The 21,835-nt window shown below is 40.0% G+C and overlaps 1 protein-coding gene across 7 annotated transcripts in view; it reads left to right on the top strand.

Annotated features, from left to right (window-relative positions):
* Positions 1–21,835, top strand: part of CDC42BPA (CDC42 binding protein kinase alpha) — a 149,630-nt gene that overhangs the window by 29,240 nt on the left and 98,555 nt on the right. For all 7 annotated transcript variants that reach the window (XM_077925626.1, XM_077925627.1, XM_028724492.2 and 4 more), the window contains exon 2: positions 12,484–12,575. In XM_077925626.1, coding sequence (XP_077781752.1) covers positions 12,484–12,575 — 92 coding nt within the window. The remainder of the gene's footprint in view (positions 1–12,483; positions 12,576–21,835) is intronic.

Below are 21,835 nucleotides of genomic sequence, written 5' to 3'. Positions count from 1 at the left end.
CTAATTCTGCACCTTTTTTTTTTCCAAATCACTCGAAACATTACAGCTGGTAACCACTTAATTCCTATCCGACATCTTAAATTGCAAGAATAAGTAATGCAACAATCTTTGATTATCTTTCTCGAATACAAAAATGTTTTAGCACACAAATCATTTTGAATAATCTTGTGAATTGTGATGTTAAAATTTAAGTTTCTTAAAAGATTCCATTTCAGGAAAATCAAAATTTCTGCATGTCTTTTCCTTGGAACATTTTGTAACCAGTTCCTTCAGGTCAATTGCTGATGATTGAGCATATATCAATTGGATATAGCTGTCAGTTTGCCTTTACAACATGGTTGACCATATGTAAGTTTTTACAAGTTTGAGCTTTGAGAAATTACCATCACCACGTGCCACTGACAGTGGAAGTTTGAGAAGGATCCTCAGAGCAGGGCTTTCAACTGTGTGTTGCAACAAATTAGTGTGTTGGCTGCAGTATGTAGCAGTGTTGTGTGAACTCTCCCCGCTCTCCTTCCGGGTCCGGAAAGGAGTTAGTTTAACCTCCAGTTTGCTAGTAAAACTGAATTACTGTGTTGTGAAATTATGCATGTCTAAAAAGTGTGTCACCAACATGAAAAGTTTGGAAAGTTCTGCCTGAGAGCAATAGAAACATTAGGTACATTATTCAGGAGTTTTTGCTGTAGTATGAAGAGAAGTACTCCTTATGGTAGCATAGACTTTGGAAGTCTTCAAGCTATTGCTGTAAGTTCACCACACAGTGAACTTCAATATCTTTGTTTCAATTGTGCACCTACAATTTTTGCAAATTCTTTCAGGCCTTAAGTACATATTCAGTAGATTAAGTACCGGTAGTCTATAAGTCTGAAAGGGTGTGGTTATCTAAATTGAAGTGTCTTTCTCAGTTCTGTCCATTCATTTATGACTCACCCTATTATTTTTTTATGATTGTAAGGTGTTTTAAACTGTTTTTAATGTTGTGTTTTAATGTTGTAACCCCTCCTGGGACCTTAGGGTGAAGGGTGGGTAATAAAGTAGTCAGAGTTGGAATAGGAGTAGTAATATCTATGAGCTGAGTGGTTTGAGTAAAATGGGGCTTTACTATTCTCTTCTTGGTTCCTGAAAATCAGGCATATTCACATGCACATGCACATGAAAGAAGGCAAGAGCACTAAACTCCATTGAGCTTTGCAAATTTACCAGATGTACAGAGCAGCTTGATGAATCCTCAGCACTTGGCTTTTCATCTTTGATAGCTTTTCTGCAAGACTACTTCAGAAGCAATGCCATGTATAATATAGGGAGTTCGCATAGGTGTACAGATTCATTGCACAGTTTTAGACTGCATAATCCTTGAGGCTCCTCAGAGTCTGTGGACATAAAGTGGTATTATTAATTCAAATAAGGAGATGTGGATTTCATTTTATGTTTATTAATATTTAAGTTGTGTAATATAGGTAAAACTATTCCTGTTCTTAGTGTAGAGCTAATAATTGTAATCATAATATATCATTAAAACTATTTTTTTTAACTAAGGTGAATACTTTTTGGTTATGAAAAAGTAAAAATGTTGGAGGAAATACTTAAATTCTTAATCCCTGCACATTAACCATTGAAAAAGTCCCTTTGAGTTAAGTGAGAGTATTACTCTTACAGTAAAGGTGGGAATCCTATACATACTTACCTCGGAGTGAGCACAAACAAACATAATGAAGCTTTCTTTATTTAAAAAATGTCTAAGCCACCCCTCATCTAAACAGATCATCAACAGTAAAAGAATAAAAGTAAAACAATCATAAAACAATAGAAGCTAAAAGACCATGCAGAAAACCCAACCAACCAAAAGTAAATAAGAGAAACATAACTTGGTGCCAGAAGTATATTTTGACTTCCATTAATATGTCTATTTACTATAAAGGAAGAAGATGATTTTAGTTTTCTTTTCAGAAGAACAATAATTTCGGTGTCCCCGAGAGGGGGTAATGACAATAAAGATGATATTATTATTATTATTATTATTATTATTATTATTATTATTATTATTATTATTATTATTATTTTGCAATTACATTTATTTAGTAACATTTAAAAACATGGGCTACTTTGTTTGAAAATAGGAGTGATTGTATTCAAGAATGAAAGACTATAGGAAAGTATTTTTGCAGACCTTGTATACATGCAAGCAATCCCACAGCAAGAAAACTTGTTATCTCATGATAGCGAATGACATGTGGGTGATATTTCTAGGCTGCACTCCTGATATGTTGCATGTATTCAGCTTTTGCAGGCTAGGAACTGCCTACAGTATAACTAATTTCTCCTAGGAAAGGCAATGAGTTACTTTCCTCTTCCTGCTCTAGTGGTTGACTTAAGTGTGTGGGGGGGGGGATGAATTGTGTCTCCTGGTGTAGCAAATCACTTGGCAGAGGAGAAATAGACCTTTTGGTAATCGTCTTCTCAAGTGCTTTATTTTTTGTAGAAAAAGGGTGCTAGTACTGACCATAAAGTTCTTATAGTAAGTACCACACTTTTAACATTTTTTGGGGGGGGTGCCAGTACTGTGTACCCTTAAGTACCCCCAGGGGGAAAAACACTCTGGTCTTCTCAGATACACATTTCCAAAGCACTGAGAGTTCATTTGAGTTGTGAGTAACCAGAGATATCCCAGCCAAAAGGGTAGAGCTATATAGATGGTGTATAGGTTGGGAGAAAATATGAATGTCCTGGGGGAAAGATGAATGTGCTTTCTCAGATGAATGGTTGCTGAATGCTGCAAAGACTCGAAAACATTGCAGACCTGGCAGGAAGATACTGCTTAGAATTTTAGAGCATTCAGACTGCAAAATAAGCTGCATAGAAGGACAGTGTGATTCAAAGTGTTTGAGAAAGTTTGCATTAGCAGTGCTTGATCCTGATGGGTGGCTCCACCTTGTTTTACGCTAAGCAACCACAACTATAGGATATTCTGCAGTAGCTTCAGTGCTAGATTTTATCGAACAAGAATAAAAGTAAATGAAGGCCTAATATAAAAATATAATATAATAAAACACTGTTTCATAGAAGAGCATAATTGGCAGGATAAACTGGTGCCTATTCTGTTTTATAAGAAGGCAGTCTGTATATGGAAACTGTTGATGACAAAGAAAATACCATCTTTGGAAAATGCAATGTCTTTCTGTCTCTCCTCCCCCCTTCCCATGTTGTAGACTTCATAGGATTTTGAATAATAATAATAATAATAATAATAATAATAATAATTTTTATTTATACCCCGCTCTCCCCAGCCAAGGCCGGGCTCAGAGCAGCTTACAAGCAATAATAAAAACAAAGATTACAACTTAAAAACAAAATTAAAATACAACATTAAAATATGGAAACATTAAAATATTAAAATGTAGCCTCATCGCAGGAGGAGAAGGAAAGGAAAAAAGAAAGAGAGGGAGGGAGGGAATCAAATTGGCTCCAAGCCAAAGGCCAGGCGGAACAACTCTGTCTTACAGGCCCTGCGGAAAGAAATCAGACCCTGCAGGGCCCTGGTCTCATGAGGCAGAGCGTTTCACCAGGCCAGAGCCAGAGTTGAAAAGGCCCTGGCTCTGGTTGAAGCCAATCTAGCTTCCTTAGGGCCCGGGACCACTAGGGTGTTGCTATTTATGGACCTTGAGGCTCTCCGTGGGGCATACCAGGAGAGGCGGTCCCGTAGGTACGAGGGTCCTAGGCCATGAAGGGCTTTAAAGGTCAAAAGCAGCACCTTAAATCTGACCCTGTACTCTACCGGGAGCCAGTGCAGTTTGAAAAGCACTGGGTGAATATGCTCCCGTGGTAGGGACCCTGTGAGGAGCCTCGCTGCAGCATTCTGCACCCTCTGGAGTTTCTGGGTCAGCTTCAAGTGCAGCCCCGCGTAGAGCGAATTACAGTAGTCAAGCCTGGAGATGACCGTCGCATGGATCACTGTGGCCAGGTCAGGGCGGGAAAGGTAAGGGACCAACTGCTTGATGCGGCGAAGGTGGAAAAATGTTGCCTTGGCTGTTGCTGTAACTTGCGCCTCCATGGAAAGGGAGGCGTCAAGGATTACACCCAAACTCTTAACGGAAGGCAATGGCACTAATTGGGCCCCCGCAAGAGAAGGGAGTTGGTCCCTCATCCCCATGCCATCCCGACCCAGCCATAGGACGGAGGTCTTCGAAGGATTTAGTTTCAATCGGCTCCCACGAAACCATCCAGCCACAGTTTCCAAGCATCTGGTCAGTGTGTTCGGGGCTGAGTTGGTGTGGCCATCCATCAGCAGATAGAGCTGAGTGTCATCAGCATATTGGTGACAGCCCAGCCCAAAATTCTGGATAATCTGGGCAAGGGGGCGCATAAAGATGTTAAAAAGCATCGGGGAGAGAATTGCACCTTGCGGCACTCCACACACCAAAGAATGGCGCGACGACATTTCCCTCCCTAGTGCCACCCTCTGTCCCTGACCAGAGATAAAAGAGCACAGCCAGTTACGGGCTATGCCCTGTATCCCCACGTCTGCGAGGCGGTGGTCCAGAAGATCATGATCGACCATGTCAAAGGCTGCTGACAAATCTAAAAGGATCAGCAGTCCTGACCCGCCTCGATCCAGTTGTCTACGGAGATCTTCTGTGAGGGCAACCAGAGCCGCCTCGGTCCCAAAACCAGGACGGAAACCGGACATGTATATGAGACATGTATATATGTGCAGAATACAAGCTTCATTTACCTGGAAAATAGCTCTTGACCTCCTATTTTACGTATAATACTTGTCCTGTGCTAACATGAGTTTGTGTGTCTTTTTCACTATGTATTGGAAAATCCCTCGACTTTTGGGTAAATTGTGGTTGGGCATGAGAAAAGTTCCCAGAATATAAAGTAGGGTTGAAAACTTGTGGCCCTCTTAATGTTTTTTGAACTTTAGCTCCCATCACCCCCAACTGCTGGTCATGCTACCTGGGACTCATGGTAGTTTGGAGTCTTTGGAGGGTTACAGGTTCCCCAACCATAATCTACAACCATGAGGTGGTGACTTGCCACCTCACTCTCCATAGCTGGCTTCTGCGAGGCATCTGAAGATGGCCCAGTCACACAGAACTAGAGCACACCAGAAGATTAGAAATTGACTTGTTTCTGGGTGGATCTGAAGCCCAATACCAATAAGAGTTTGGATGTTATTCTTCTGTAGATCTTTCTAGGAAAGCATTGAAATGGTATGTTGGTTCTAAAGAAGTGCTGCTTTTGCTTCTCTGTGACACACAGCCCACTGGGACTTGTATGAAATTCAGGCTACACAGCTACTTTTCATCACTAATTTAAAGCAACAAACAGCTTGTTCCTGTATAGTTCCGAAGAATTTTTTTTGCAGTTGCTTAGGAATTTTAAATATGCTTCCAGCCTAATTGCACGGTAGATTTAACTGTACCCAAATATTCAAAAACTAAGCATATGTGAAATGAGTCTAGAGTGGAATGAGTCTAGTGTGGGAGTGGACTGAATTCAGCCCTGAGTGAACTACTTTTAAAAAATAGAATTCCCATGATCCACCATGTGTCTTAAATTTACAAAGCAAGAGTGGCATACTCCGATCTCTTAATTATTAAGACACAACAAATTTGTGTTAACTGATTCTGACTGTGTACTCTTATTTAACTAACATAAGTGATTTGTTGGTTCAGCCCAACAAATCAGTGTTATTTGCAAAAATCCCAGCAACCACCAAGCAATAGGCTGTCCATCAGTAGATAATGGTATGTATTCGGTGCACCCTGATAGAGTGAATTTGACTGTTTTCAATTAAATATGTAAAGTGAGTTAATTTTAGGTTCTGTTTCTTAAGTAGTAAAGGCTTTTATTTTACTTCTTTTAGTAAAGGATCCTATAATAGCAGAAATGGCCGCAGCATTGTTGGATACATAATCACAGACAGTGTGGCATGGCGATTAAACTGTTGTTTCAATATGGGAGAATCTGGTTCAAATCCTTGCTCAGCTGTGACACTTGTTAGGTGGCCTTGACCAAGTTCCTGTCTAAGGTTACCTGTGTCCTAAGACTTTTGGTAGGCTAAATGACAGTCTTGGGGTCCTTGGAGGAAACTGGGATTTTCATGGTGGCATCCAATGCTGCAGTTCTGCTGGTGCAACAGCCCTCTGTGTGCACGAGGGAACTTTCTCTTTCCCTCCCATCTCCTCCAGCCTCATTTGCACTCTCAAAATCAGCTCCAGAGGATTGGGGAACCCTCTGGAGCGATTTAGGAAACATGCAGGGGGACATGAGGAAACAGAAGTCCCGTTGCACCAGTGGAACTAAGCATGTGGACTATTGGATACAACCCTAAGGCTCCAGTTATTTCACGCTTACCTGGAAGTTTCAATGAACTGAGACTGTTTCTGAGTATACATAGGATTGCACTGCATATTGTTTGTTGTACAATAGCAATTTGCTCGGTGTCCTTTACGCTGGTAGTTTATCGCTCACAGATAAAATAATCTGATTTCTCGTTCTGACCTTAAATGTGTTGCTTATTGGGGTCAAGAGTGGAGCAGGATATATTGATTTAAATCAAGGCGATGGGGAGGGGGAGAGGTTGTGAATGTAATGGTGCATATAAAATAAATTTAAAGTTAATTTTCTGTCAAACCAGCATAGGTAAAATAAATTAAAAATTCAAAAAATTTAAAAAATTTAAAAATAGTCTAGTAGCACCTTAGAGACCAACTAAGTTTGTTCTAGGTATGAGCTTTCGTGGGTGGCACTGTGGTCTAAACCACAGGGCCTAGCTTGCCAATTGGAAGGTTGGCAGTTCGAATCCCACCGATGGGGTGAGCTCCCGTTGCTTGGTCCCAGCTCCTGCCAACCTAGCAGTTTGAAAGCACGTCAAAGTGCAAGTAGATAAATAGGTACCGCTGCGGTGGGAAGGTAAACAGCGTTTCCATGTGCTGCTCTGGTTTCGCCAGAAGCGGCTTAGTCTTGCTGCCCACATGACCCGGAAAAACTGTCTGTGGACAAACACTGGCTCCCTCGGCCAGTAAAGCGAGATGAGCACTGCAAACCCAGAGTCGTTCGCGACTGGACTTAACTGTCAGGGGTCCCTTTACCTTTTTAAGACGGCATTTCTGTGCGCTGCTCTGGTTCGCCAGAAGCAGCTTAGTCATGTTGGCCACATGACTCAGAAGCTGTACGCTGGCTGCCTCGGCCAATAAAGTGAGATGAGCGCCGCAACCTCAGAGTCGGTCACGACTGGACCTTTACCCTTAGGCTATTTTTAATTTTTTTTAAAAAAAATTTAAATTTATTTTGACTGTGTCAGACCAACATGGCTACCTACCTGAATCTCGCAACATAGGTAAAGATTGGATTCGGAGACCCCAGTATGATGAATGAATAGTCCATCTTTTAAAATTGCTGTCAGCAAAAGAAGACTTTATTCCATTACAGGCTGAGTAAGAGCAAATTGCTCTGTCTCATATCCATGGGGGCTGTTGCCTGGTAACTGCCAGCAAGGGAAGGATTGCTTTTGTCATGGGTGGAAGAAGATAAAAGTTCTCAACCCCACTCCCTTGCCTCATAGATCATCAGTGAGCTTCAGTGCCTAGTAGGTGATGGCAGAAGGAGGAGGGCAGGAAATGTCACCTGAACAATTGTACCATAGGTCACCACATTATTTCTGTTTCTGATACCAGGTTTGAATGTGGTTTTTATTGCAATAACCTTTTTGTAAACCACTCTGAGAGACCATCAGGACTTTGAAGCAGGATATGAGTGTCTTAAACACAAGCTACATGAGGTTAGGCCAGAAATGTAGTCTTTACAATTTTATTTCATTTCATTTATTTTTTGGAAAAAATCTGCTTTAAATGAAATAACTCAATTTTAAATTTTTAAAAACTGATTGTTTAACAAAAAATTTAAATTATCCATCCTAGGGTGGAATAGGGTGTAGCCAATGATGTTTGGGTGATCTCCAGTTGACCTAGCTAGAAATGTGTTACATTTTTGTGCATGATTAGGAGTAAAAATATTATTCTCGTAACTATACTATTAAAGGGCAGGAACCTGTGGGTGTACTTTATATTTTCAGGAAATGCCAGATCTTTTTCAGCTTTACTTCCAGATGTTGGCACTTTTCTGTTTGTCAGGAAAAGTATGTGAAGAATGATTCTAAAGAGTGAAAACAGAGTAATAACTGTTAAAACTGAGAGAGATGTTTGTGGCTTTTTCTTTCTTTTTTAACCTTGGTGTAAATAACATTCTGTTACCCAGCTGCCATTCCTGCAGACTATAGGGTTTTCCCTCATCTGCTAGACAGAAAATTGGCAGGCAGTTGCAGTCTTCTTTTTTTAAGTGCCTTTAGAATATATGTGTGCTTGTGTGTGAAGGGTTGATTCACTCTTCTTCATTCCATCTTTTGTTTTTCTTCCCTGTTTTGGCTTTGATAGCTCAGACTTAAAAACCAAATTTCTGTGTCACCCCCTCTCCCCCCGGCTGTTGTTTTGACCGTTTTTGGAGTCTGTATTCTGTTATGGTATATGTGTGTCTATCCTTCCCTTCATTCTCTGCGCTTTTTCTATGCCTTTATTAAGAAGGAAGGGTTGCACAGCGAAATTCCTCTTGCCCATTGCTGCCATCATCCATCTGCACTGCAGCAGTATTTTGTAGATTTCCTGTGTAACAGCATCATGCCTTGCTGTGTTGGCTTCAGAGTCCAAATCAGAAGAGCCTGAGGGCCATTTTTATTTGGCCACTTTCCCACTGTGAATTACTTTTTGCAAGGCACACTTTTCAGTGTGTTTTGTCCAGAGCGCAGTCATGAATGGGTTTGATGTATGTTCCATTATATGACAGAAACCAGTCCTCCTTCCTATGTTTTTGACTGACAGTTAAACACAAACTGGACTCATCTGGCTATTCTTGACTCTCTCTGCCCTGTAAAAGGAACACAGGAATCTACCTTAAAAGGTCAGATCATTTTTCTGACTAGTCTACTCTAACTGCCAGCAACTCTTTGAGGCTATATGTGGATGTCTTTTCTGACACCTTCTATCTGATCATTTTTAAGATGTCAGGAATGGAACCTGTGCACATCTGCCTGCAAAGCATGTGCTGGAACATTGAACTATAGTCCTGCCCCCTCTTAAGTAGAAAGAGATTGCTGATAGGCTGGTCAACAGCACATGACAGGAGTTTTTCTTAATTGCATCTCATCTTGTGGTTCTCGGTCTCTGCGTTTGTGGAATTTTTTTCTGTTCCATCCCTTCTGTAAGCTAAGCCTTCTGTATGCACTAAGAATGTTCAGTCCGAATTCTGTTTACCTGATCCCTGCTTGTCTGCTCTGTTTCCCCTAGTTCTGATCCTCCCACATCATATTTCCAGAGCCAGTAAGCCCTATAGCACTGCCCTTCTGATCTTCTTCCAGAATCAGTCACAGAGAGCCAGAATTCTAAGTCCTGCTGGTTTTGTGGGAGGCAGTAATGTGTGTGAACTTGATAAGATGGAGTCCCATGTCAACATCCTCTGTAGTAGCCTGTACAACACTCATTTTGATTGAAAAGTTAATGTGTTAGTCCACAGGATTTGGTTAAATACCCTTATATTGGGAAGTAGATTCACTTTAGAAATGCTCCTAGTTTAATTTTAAACTGGGTAGGCAATGATTGGAACTCTTCTGTGGCAGGGCAGCAAACTTCATTAGAGATCAATGTTGTGCTCTTCTGCTTGTTTCATCTGCACAAGATTCCAGTTTGCTGATGTAATGAAAGGTTGCATTTGGGCTTTTTGATTCAAAGAAAAGGTGAGCGAGAGGTGACATGATAGAAGCTTTGTTTATGTTCAGTGGTGATAAAGGAAGCAAAATGACAAGGACTGTTGCTTTCATGATCTGCTTGTGGGATTCTTAAAAGTATCTGCATAGTTAATATTAGAAATGTGATGATGTGCTAGGTTGATCTTTGGTCTGACCCAGCAGAATTTTCCTTATGTTCTTATCCAGTAAGCAGTAGCTGCTTGCTCAGACCTCTTTGCTGACCAAGCAATGAAACTGCTGTGAGAGAACATCTTCATAGTTTGGCCACTGAGTTTTTTTCTTAATGATTTTGCTGCTGCAAAGACTGCAGATGTTTACATGGCAGAGAAATTATGATGATGTTGATGATACAGCAAATTGACATCTCAAGTTAGAGCTGTTCAAAAATAAATGGCCCAGGGAATTAATTATTCTTGCACTATCTGTCTTTATGGAACCCTATGGTCACATAGTTCCTTAACTATTTTCTTAGTCATGAAAAGTATTCTAAACATTATTAAAGATGTAGTGATATCATAAATCATCAGATGTAGCACAGGCATATTTTAGAAGTTACTCCCCCCCTCACTACTTTTACCAGTGCTTATTTTTCAAGTATTCCCACGACAGCTTCTTATTAATGCATGACCTTGCCTGCACATACATATGAATGTACACTCCACCAGCACGTGTTTGAGTTCTTTAGCTAAAAGTCATGGTGCACCATTCATATAAGGGGGAATTAATAGCCAAACAACAAACCAAAGTTTAGAATGAAAAAAAGTTGCAGTTAAAAAAACCTAAAAGAAACATTATACAAGCAGTATGTAGATTAGATTGTCAATTACTGGTTAAATCTAAACAAAAAAAATTCCTTGCAGTAGCACCTTAAAGACCAACTAAGTTAGTTCTTGGTATGAGCTTTCGTGTGCAAGAAGTGTGCATGCACACGAAAGCTCATACCAAGAACTAACTTAGTTGGTCTTTAAGGTGCTACTGCAAGGAATTTTTTTTGTTTTGACTATGGCAGACCAACACGGCTACCCATCTGTAACTGGTTAAATCTAAGGAGAAGTAGAGACATGAGGAATCTAATATCAAATAAAGAGAGGGAAGGGTAATAGGCATCAGAGAGACACAAAGAGATCAGGGGGTTAGAGGACTAGTCTAAAATATTAAAATTAAGAAACTTGCATCATAAATTCAGATTGACTCCTATATTTTTGATATGTACATTTTCCTTGAAAGTATACTTTTTCTTACACCCTGTTTCTTAAGAATGTAGGAAGCTGCCTTGCACTTAGACTATGAGCCCATGTAGGTCAGTAGTGTCAACAATGGCAGCAACTCTCAAGGGTTTCACATGAGCCTATTCCAAACCTATATGCCGATACTGAAGATGGAACCTTTTGCATGCAAAGCCGATGGCTCTACCACAGCCCACAAGGTGCTTAAATTGCTCAGGTGCTTAATTTCTGAAGTGTTTAAATAAAATCTTGGCACAAGGATAACTTGCAGGAGCATTTCTGGGTTCTCGAAATCAGGAAGCTGTCTCATACTGAGTCAGGCAAGTAGTCTACCTAGCTCAGTATTGCTTCCACTGATAGGCAGTGGCTTCCATGTGGGGGACATTCCCAGCCCGACCTAGAGATGGCAGGGATTGAGCCTGGGACTCTTTGCATGCAAAGCAGATACACCACCACTGAGCTATGGCTCTTTCCTCTAGTGTTCAAATGGCTGTGAGCTGGTGGGGAAATTTTGAGTTCAATGGACAACATAACTAATATGAAGGGCTCTGCCCATAACCCTCCAATTGGACTCCTCTTAGGTTATAGCTGAAATGTGTTTATAATGAGTTACCTCTTCTATCTCATGACAATTTATCACAGACTGTCCATTTGGTTTAGACTGTCAGTTCTGTTTTCTCAGCCTTTGTGTTTTGTGAGTTCTGTAGAATGACCAGAGAAAAGGAGAGCTAGAAAAAAGAGAAAAAATTGACAGGTGAAGCTTTCCACAATCCCCACATGACAAACCACAGTTCTTTTCCAAAGGCTATTCTTCTGCATTGCTCTTTAAGGTATCAAATAGCTACAATATGGAAATTCATGATAGTATTTCCCAATCCTATTTATTTAATTTTAAACTTTAAATAACTGTAGATTGCTCCCATTTTGATCTGGATAGATAAACAACCTTCTAGCTTAAGGGTGCCATATGTCCAGAATTTCCTGGACACAGCTGGAATACCACAGTTGAAAGCAGTATCTGGCTTGAAATCAGCTAAATGTCCAGGCAACTGATGTCGGGCAGTGTCGTTTTTGCTGATTTTCCTAAAAAATATCTCACAAATGTCTAATTTATTTGTGATTTTGCAAAAAAGCTCAGCAATTTTGGCCAAAATAAAATGGGGGGGGGGAGCTCAACAACTTAGTCCTCCCCCCAAAAAAAGTTCAATAAGATTTTAACTTCAAATATTTCTGCAGACTGTAATATGTAAATACCAATGAGGTCTTGCAAATACTTGCTGTATGTATTTAGAATGATCTCTACTGTGAACATGTTGTCAAATCCTGATAATTTTGATTAGTTTTTGTTAGATAATGGGTTATAGCACTCATTCTTAAATTTTAGTGGTGTACAGGTTTTTAATATATTAATATTGTTACTCTGCCTAAAATGATTGATATTTTCCTTTGTTCCAGCCAAGCCTTTCACGTCTAAAGTGAAACAGATGCGACTACATAAAGAAGACTTTGAAATCTTGAAGGTGATTGGCCGAGGAGCCTTTGGGGAGGTAAGAGTTATTTAGATGTTGAATGGGCCTGTGGAAGAATCATATGTACAGCTAAATCACAGGATATACTTCTAAGATTTTTTGATGTGGAAATGCATTGTTGGGCACTTGAATTCAATTCATTCCACAGTTTGTTGGTTTTCTGCACTTATTTTTGTAGGGGCATTAGGACCTTATTACTAATGTCACTTTATTTGTTTATTTATTTGCTTTGCTTTGCATATTTAAGGATTTGTGGGCTGAACATTTTGTACAATCTTTCTAATGCTATCACTATATGGTCACAGTACTGGAAGGAAGAATGATCTGGAAAGACCTTTACTATAGCGATTTCTTAAGTCTGTTTAGTGGGATAGGTGTAAAAAGACAGTTCTTGCAATGGATGTAAGTAAGCAGTAGGTTCTCCCAGATTCTAGATCACCGCAGTCCAACTTTTCATACCAAGCGGGTTGCAAGAGTACTTCATCACAGAACCCGCAAGCCACACACTGAATTAAATTTACATATCATTATTTAAAGCGTTTGCAATATACTGAATATACACAATTTATATACTTAATTAAATACATAAAACACACAATAGATTTAATATATTTCATTATTAAACAAATTTAGTACACAAACAGATGTATGTGCATTTGTTAACAATGCATGAGAAAACCACAAATTTTTAAGGTTTCAATATGTTTTTTTCTTGCCAAGGGCTGCCATAAAAGGCCTTATTGGCTGCAGGTGGCCTGTGAGCCATGGGTTGGAGCACCCTGTTCTAGATTAACATGATGCTACCTGCAGAAATCATCTAGAAGTAGGTGTGAACTGTGAGGTTCCCATGTTTGTGAATGACACCATCCTTGAAAGACATGAGGCAGACTGAGAAGGTTACCTAGGGTGGCTAAGTCCTTGTTCTTGTCTTTGCAGCTCCTTCAGCTTCCTGCTCATTCTTTGCATGATTTCTGCCAACACCCTCCTCCTGCCTTCTATGTGTGTGTGGGGGGGGGGGAGATGTTCCCAATTCAGTCTTTGTCTCTTGAGGCTAACATTGGTCTCTTTGCTAGAAGTAGGTCAGTGAAAGCTGCACATGCTCCCATGAAGCACCATTCTGTTTTGGACTCGGACACTGTGCCATTGCCATTGCAATGGCACTTTGTTTGGCTCCCTGCAACTTGGTTGGTACAGCTCTGCTGGCCTGGGTTCCTGTAGCAACTGGTACTTCTGCTGTTGCTGCTAGCAAGTTCTTTGGCACCACTACCACTTCCTTTTAGGGGAGCAGGCTCAGTCTGAGCTGGTGTTTCACTGGTTTGGTAGTACCCATATGACACTAAAATTTCTAGTATGGTAATGATTAATAGTTCCATTAAAATGTCAACTCAGTGTGCAACATCTGTGAACAACGAAAATCCCATGTTTGGACTTAAGAAAGGGGGAGGGGGGCTAACAAGTACCCTAAAAGTACCCTGGTATGGCTTTGTTGAAAATGCTGTGTACAATTCTGGTTGCCTCATCTCAAAAAGAATATCCTTGAGCAGGAAAAGGTACAGAAAGGACAAACAAAATCTTCATGAAGTTGGAACACCCTCCTTATGACGCAAGTCCATGTTTTGGGGGCTTTTTTTTTTGTTTGTCTTAGAAATAATACATAATAGAAGTTTACAGAAACATTAGATGGAGAGAATACGTAGAGAGAAAGGTTTTGTCCTTTCTCATTTTTTTAGAGCTGGATTGGAAGTAGAGTCAGGGCAGACAAAAGAAGTACTTCACAAAATATAAAATTTGTGATGTGTTTCAGTGAGATGTGGCATTTGTTTGAACCCTAACTTCCCTTTTGTGTACATGTGTTGGACTTGTTAGTACAGATAACATCTCCGTCATAAAGTAAATGAACCAGACTGAGCATGCCTGCTTCTGGATGAAATTTTCTGTCTCTATACTCTGAAGGGTTTGGACAAGGTTTAGCCAATTATTCCAGATAATTGCAGTTGTCACTGAAATTTAGTCTATTGCAAAATTGAACTCTAATATTCCTTTTTGGAAAGTGTGTAATTTTTAGGGGAGCTAAAGAGAATAGCAGCATTTCACAGGAGAGTATTATATCTGCTGATAATTTCTAACCCTTAGGCAGCATGATCCTGAGCTCTATGTAGTATAGGGAGCCTTAAGCCAATACAGGCTTTTCAAGTACTGTAGTCTTCCAGACCAAATTAAGATCTTCTTGCAGATGTGGGGCAGGGTGGAGAGGAGGAGGGGTGTCATTGAGGGATGAGATGGTGGTTTACACAAAATCCCTCTGCTTTGCAAAGGCTTCTTGCTGGAGCAAGAGACTGCAAGACAAGAGGAGTTAATTACAGTTCCTTGGTATCAGACCTTCAGTCTGCATAACTTGGGATAGTTTACAGGGGAAATCCCTGGGGTATACTACAAGGACTCCAGGCTTTTCTTAATTTAGAATGAAGAATTGGGTGTGGCTGTTTCATCTCAGTGTCACTTTATTCCAAGACATGGAATTATTTATGCGAATCTGAATGTTGGACTAGATGACCCTCTGGGTCCCTTCCAACTCTACAATTCTTTGATTTTATGAAATTCATATGTGTGCTGCCCTTAAAAGCCAAATGAGCACAAAATGACTAACATTCCTACTACTTCCAGTGTGTTTCTTTTTAAACCATTGCTTATCCAAGAAGCAGTAGGAATCTGTTAGCATATTTTTTTCCTCTCCAGATAGCTGCATCCATTAAAATAATTGAAGAAGGAACGGCAATGTGTTGATGTACAAGTACATAAGAGACCAAACCTTGTGAAGAGGCAGAAAGAGTTTGACAGCAAGCCAGGAAACATTACTGTTTGTGGGAAATATGGAAAACAGTTGGAAGAAGGATTTTGGCTTCTTTCTCCTTTCAGACTAAAACCAAAATGTTTATATCAGCACATACCAAGCATTTTTAGCAGGCTGTTCATGGAGGAAAAATACACTTAAAAATATTAAATTTTCAGATTTAATAAATCAGTGACCAGACTTTTGCAGGGAAGGGATGAAATAGTGTAATTGTCACTTTGATTTTGTTTCTCTTTGCTGTTTAACTGCTGGTTAGAGAACTTTTGAAGGTTGTGATGTGTGTGTGTGTGTGTGTGTGTGTGTGTGTGTGTCCTCAGTTTCCAAGCTCCTTCTCCCATTTACAGTGGTACCCCGCAAGACGAACGCCTCGCAAGACGGAAAACCCGCTAGACGAAGGGTTTTCCGTTTTGGAGGCGCTTCGCAAAACGAATTTCCCTATGGGCTTGCTTTGCAAGACGAAAGCCCATAGGGAAATCTCCGGGGACCTGTTTTAAATGCTAGCGGTGGGGAGCAAAGCCTTCCCCCCCCCCCCCGGCCTTCAGAAGAGGTCCAGGAAGGCTGGCGGGGGCCGAAACGCTTTGCTTCCCACTGCCAGCATTTTAAAAGCAGTCCGGGATAGCAGGGAAGCGCTTCCCGCTATCCCGGACGGCTTTTGAAGGCAGGAGAGGTCCGCGAAGCCTGGGCGCGCTGATCTCAGCGCGCGCAGGCTTCGGCATGCCGGCAACTCTCCGCAAGCAGCGGCAGCGCTGCCGCTGCTTGCGGAGAGGTCCACGAAGCCTTGGCCAGACAGCTTTTGAAGGCAGGCGGGGGGGAGCAAAGACTTTCGCCCCCGCCAGCCTTCAGAAGAGGTCCTGGACCTCTTCTGAAGGCTGGCGGGGGGCAAAAGTCTTTGTCCCCCCTGCCTGCCTTCCCAGGGGCTTTTAAATCGCCCCGGGCAGCGGAGAAGTCCTCCGCTGTCCCGGGGCGATTTAAAAATGCCGCCCGCCAGCATTTTAAGATCGCCCCGGACAGCGGAGAAGCCCTCCGCTGTCCCGGGGTTTTTTAAAATGCTGGGGGTGGGAAGAAAAGCCCTTGTCCCCCCCCCCCAGCCTTCAGAAGAGGTCGGGGTACAGACTGTCCCCGGACCTGGTCTGAAGTCGGTTTCCCTAGGAACGCATTAATTGATTTTCAATGCATTCCTATGGGAAACCGTGCATCGCAAGACGAAAAACTCGCAAGAAGAAAAAACTTGCGGAACGAATTAATTTCGTCTTGCGAGGCACCACTGTACTTCTCAATTCTGTTAGGGGCCCCTCAGCAGTGTCTGTCAGTGCCCTATATATATTAGCCAACAATCTTTTCCCAGATTGTCCTCTATCAGCAAAATGGCCTCAAACCTTGTGAGGCCCAGACCCAAGCGTCTCAGGTCCACCCAGAGGTGTTCCTGGGTGACTGGTATATTATTCTTATAAAAATCTCTAAGCTTGAAATAATGAGGAGCAGATGGGAGACACTTCCCGTGTTTGAAAGGTGTTGAGAGTAAAGCAGTTTTTCGTAGTACTGCCATGTTCTCATTCCGAAAAGGTGTGGACCTTGGTTCAGCAATACCTTCTACAGTGTGGTCCGATGTTTACAAGATTTTAAAATCATGAAACAAAGTTGGTGGAATTGGAATGCTTCATAATACAAGTCAGTATTGAGCAATCCCCACCCCCTCATCTGATTTCGTGTATAGAATTTAAAGTGGTCTCTTACCCTTTAAAGTATAATTATTTAAAATCTTCTGCCAGCACTTGAGAGTAGATTGATAGAAGGGAGATGCGGAGGATCCTAGCCAATATGATTGATCCCTCAGCAGATTTCTTTAGCTTTCCAAGAATTTTGGCCAGAAATGAGAATCGATTTGTGTTGGGAGAAGTGAGCATAAGAATATGTTCACATAGCATCTGCAATGAAAATAATTCTGCCCATTGGATCCCACTAGATTTTATGTACTTGAAATTTATATTCTCTGCTTCCCTGAAAAACTCCAATTTGTAACCATCTTAGCAGGCACATTTAATTAAATCCTACACAAGAAAAAAATAAGAAATTTTGTCCAATAATTACTACTCTTGTTTCTGGAAAGTTATGGGTCTTTAGCCAACAATCCAGCTCCCTTATCTCATACTGTATTGTGTTCCTTGTTTCTAAGTACGTGATCTTAGCAATTATCATGGTAAATGTACATAGAGGCAAACAGAAGTTTATTAATTTCCCACTTGTCCTTCGTTGTCTATAAGCAGATTGTGTGTAATGTAAAAGGCATGTGGGTTGCATAACCAGACATTTTGGATTGTGGTTCTAATGCTTTATTTAGTTGCATATCAGTATGCTTTTTAATTGTTGTAGCAACCAATTGGTATGTACTTTTGTTCTGAAAATGCAGAAAAACTTGATTAAGTCTAAATATTTAATTACTATTTTTGGTGATTTAAATCAGTCCATTCTGACATATTAGGACATTCTCACTTTAAACCACTTTTAGAACAAGAAGAGTTTTATCCTTGCACTATAAATTTGGATTTAAGTCAGACTATTTTGAATTGCTTTTCCATTGTCATTCTCATTTCTGCTTGTTTTCTTTCTTTGTTGACCCATGTTGCCATTTGCCTGTTGCCTTTTAGGTTCCCATAAAGCCACAGCACTGTTGAAATAAAAAAACTGTTACAATTACAATAAAAATGTCTTCAGGAAGAAAGGAGAAAACATTCCAGTGCTTTATTTTTCCACAGAAATCTTTCCTTTTCATAAATTCATTACTAATAATGAATTGATGCAAATAATTATTAGGCAAGCTTGATAGTTTCAAAGTTTTTAGCTTTGTTCACTAAATGCATAAGTAAAAGAAACATGGCTGTTCTCTAAGGAATAAGACAATTTTCTGATGCAAAGTGAAAATGTTCCAATTTAAATTTTCTGGAAACCTCACATCACTAGTGAAACCTGAAAAGAAGAAGAAGAAGAAGAAGAAGAAGAAGAAGAAGAAGAAGAAGAAGAAGAGGAGTTTGGATTTGATATCCCGCCTTTCACTCCCTTTAAGGAGTCTCAAAGCGGCTAACATTCTCCTTTCCCTCACTCTGTGAGGTGAGTGGGGCTGAGAGACTTCAGAGAAGTGTGACTGGCCCAAGGTCACCCAGCAGCTGCATGTGGAGGAGCGGAGACGCGAACCCGGTTCACCAGATTACGAGACTACCGCTCTTAACCACTACACCACACTGGCATTGCATCCTGTCTGATTGGTCACTTGCTTCCCTCTTTTTTGTCATTGGCCCCCTAGAACACAAAATAAAACTAGATCGTTTTCAGAAATACCCTTTTCTTTGTTTTACTTGGGGAAGCTTTGCCTGCTTGCTTGTGATTGGCGTGTTGAAGTATCTTACAGTTCATATGTAACTTATTAAAACTAACTTTAGTATCTGTTTCAAGTATAAGAGCTAGTTATAAGATGCTGTTTATTTTCATTTTAAAACAACCTCCTGTTTTTCTTGCTTGCTTTATCTTGAATCTCATGTATAAAGTACTTTAATTTGAACCTTGGATTTCACCAAGGATTTTGCTAAGTTAGAATCTGCCTTGTCTGCTTGCCAGACGTTGCTCCATACTTTTGAGAGAAAATAAGAGGAAGGTATGGATTGGACCATTGCCTGGCCAGACCAGAAAGCTTGCAAATTTCCACAGCCCTCATGTGCCTCCCAGTTTGGGAGTAAAATAAGAGGTAGGTTAGCCAGTTAATGAATTTACAAAGGAAGGAAGAGGTGGAAATAAGTTCACCGTTGTTAATTTTTTTAAACAGTATTTAAAACCAGTTTCACATTCTGAGTTCAAATGCTGGATTAAGAGTGATCTCTGGTTAGTTGGCAGGATCATGTAGTGTATTTGTGTTTAGGAGGAGAGAGGTTAGGGGAAGAGCGCAAGAGCGCACAGTACCATAGCCAGCTCCTGCTTCCTAAGTCAAATTCATTGTTAATTCTGAACCAAATTTAATGCAGCCTGAGAGTGTCAGTTTAGTATTGCCTCCAAAATGGCTTAAGTTAAGAAAGCTTGCAGGGCCTGCTGTCAGTTTAGCTACTCCAGCAGGTCTTTCACAATGTAACACACATTTTATCACATACAGTACATTGATATAAAATATGTGTTTAAATGTGATTGTTTTTAGCAGATTACTCCAGAATTTGTGAACACATACAAAGTGGTATAAAAATAAACTGATGTGCCCATCTCTATGTTTTGTAAATGCACACAAAACAGTAAACTGGGAAAATTCATGTACAACCAACGCTACTTTTAACTGTGGCATAACATAAACTATGAAAAGAAAATAATCTTCTTCTGAGGATTACTTTCACCTTAGCTGTGCCCTAATAAAGTGCTATGATGACTTCTAGAGACGTTTTTAGATTTTTAGATAAGAACACTTTAGTTCTGATCAGTAAAACACTGAAAAAGAAATCTGTACCAGGTATACTATATGAGAAGTACAGTTAACTATTACTAGTGGTAGGCACAAACATTTTCAAAACAAAGTTTAAATTAAACATTTTCTTCTGTCCCTTCATTTTTATATATTCCTGGGTTCTATTTTATTTTTACAAGTGTAGGATTGTGGAAGAGGTCAGACTTGATTATTATACCATAGCAATTCTGGGAACTAATAACTATTCCATCCAAGTTTTCATGTTTCCTGCTTTATACTTTTATAAGAATTCAGCATGGTGTATTAGCTTGAGACTTTGCTTGGGCTCATGAAAGAGACTTTCATCAAGCTGTCATCTGCTGCAGCATTTGTGGCTCACACCAAGAACGGAAGTTTATAGATAGATAGACAAGAGGGCAAGGTTCAACCTTATTTTATTTTTGTCAATAGCCCAAAGGGGAAAATCAGATACAAATCTTTGTCACAGAGTACCAGTGTGTAAACAGGTAGAAACAAAAATAATTGTTAATATTTTTTGAATTGATTGGGAGTTTCATTTCCGAGTGATGGCAGTATGGAATGTGACTATTTAAAATGCATTCATCAGTGAGTATTTTCATTTTGGGTGTGGCGTACTCCTACTGCTATGTGACAAGCTGTGATTAGACTTTTGAGTTCTCGTTTTATATTTTCTACAAGTTTAATAGAATTCAATTTATTTATTTATTTAACAGCTTTTCTGAACAACTTAAATTTTAAAAAACTGTAAGCAGCATCAAACCTTAAAAGGTATCATAAAAACAGATATAGCATAAAAGTAAGTGTTATAGAATCAGGAACTTGGTATTCACAGGGTCCCGTCTTGTGGGTTAGGGAAAACTTATTTAAATCCAGCCTTGCATTCATGGCCTGGGAACTGCTTCAAGTGTGGTGGTTTCTCACACCATGAAGGTTACATCAGAAACCTCTGGCTATATATGGGAGTGGTCCATGCTGTGACTTGTTCTAGAAACTGGAGCAGTGTTGGCATAGGAACAAGCCACAGCATGGACTCCTCTCACAGGCCCCTGGGCTTCTGCTGTCACCCCAATGGCACAAGAAGGAGCCATGATGCAGTGGTTACCCAGGTAACGTACTGAAGGTCTTTCTTTTTTATTATGCAGATTGAGATGATAACTGAGACAATAGAATTATGTATCCTGTTTCATTATGCAGGTGGGAAGAGGTCACTTCTTAATGTAGTAAATTATCTCAGCGATGCTTCTGTGTCTATGAAATACACTCCCCAGACAGGCAAAAATCTGCTGCTTTTAAAATTTCCTGTTATCATTCGTCTGTTTCTGTAGTTTTTAAACCCATTTTTACTTTTCTTGCATTTTAAATCTGTTGCTGCTATTTTTTGTAATTGTTGGATCCTGTATTATAATTGCTGTTGTTTTAATCCCTCTTCCACTTTGTATGATGCCTCGAGAGTGATAGCTGTTAGGTATCTAATAAATGTAATTAATAAATAAACATTAGAGATAGCGTTTTAGTGTCTTTCAGCCTACCTCAGATATGCTAATCTGCTTACATATAGGGAACTTTGTATGCAAAGGAGCATTAAAAAATATGTCCATCTTGCATTTCAAGTCTGAAGGGGCACATTTTAGCATCAGAGTTCATCATATTTGGCATAATGTTTCTATTAGGGCTTTGTACTGCATGATCTGCTCCCTCTGAGCTGTTGCTTTCTTATTTTCTTCATAGAATCTGCTGGCCTAAAACAGTGAAATCGTAATATACTCAATCTGTGGTTATGTCATTAAGTACTTGGTACTGCAGCATATGTGAAATCTAAACATCTGTTGGTCCAAATTTCTTCAGTAAAATTTGAAGTTATACAACCATTATTTGCAGTAAGATTGTGTGAAAATGAACTGCACTGGAAATGTCTTGGTGTATTATGAACATACTGTAGATATATATATTTTAAAATCTAATTTTATATTT

This window comes from Podarcis muralis, chromosome 3 (assembly GCF_964188315.1).
Source record: "Podarcis muralis chromosome 3, rPodMur119.hap1.1, whole genome shotgun sequence".
Classification (NCBI taxonomy): domain Eukaryota; kingdom Metazoa; phylum Chordata; class Lepidosauria; order Squamata; family Lacertidae; genus Podarcis; species Podarcis muralis.
This window is presented reverse-complemented; position numbering and strand designations above follow the sequence as displayed.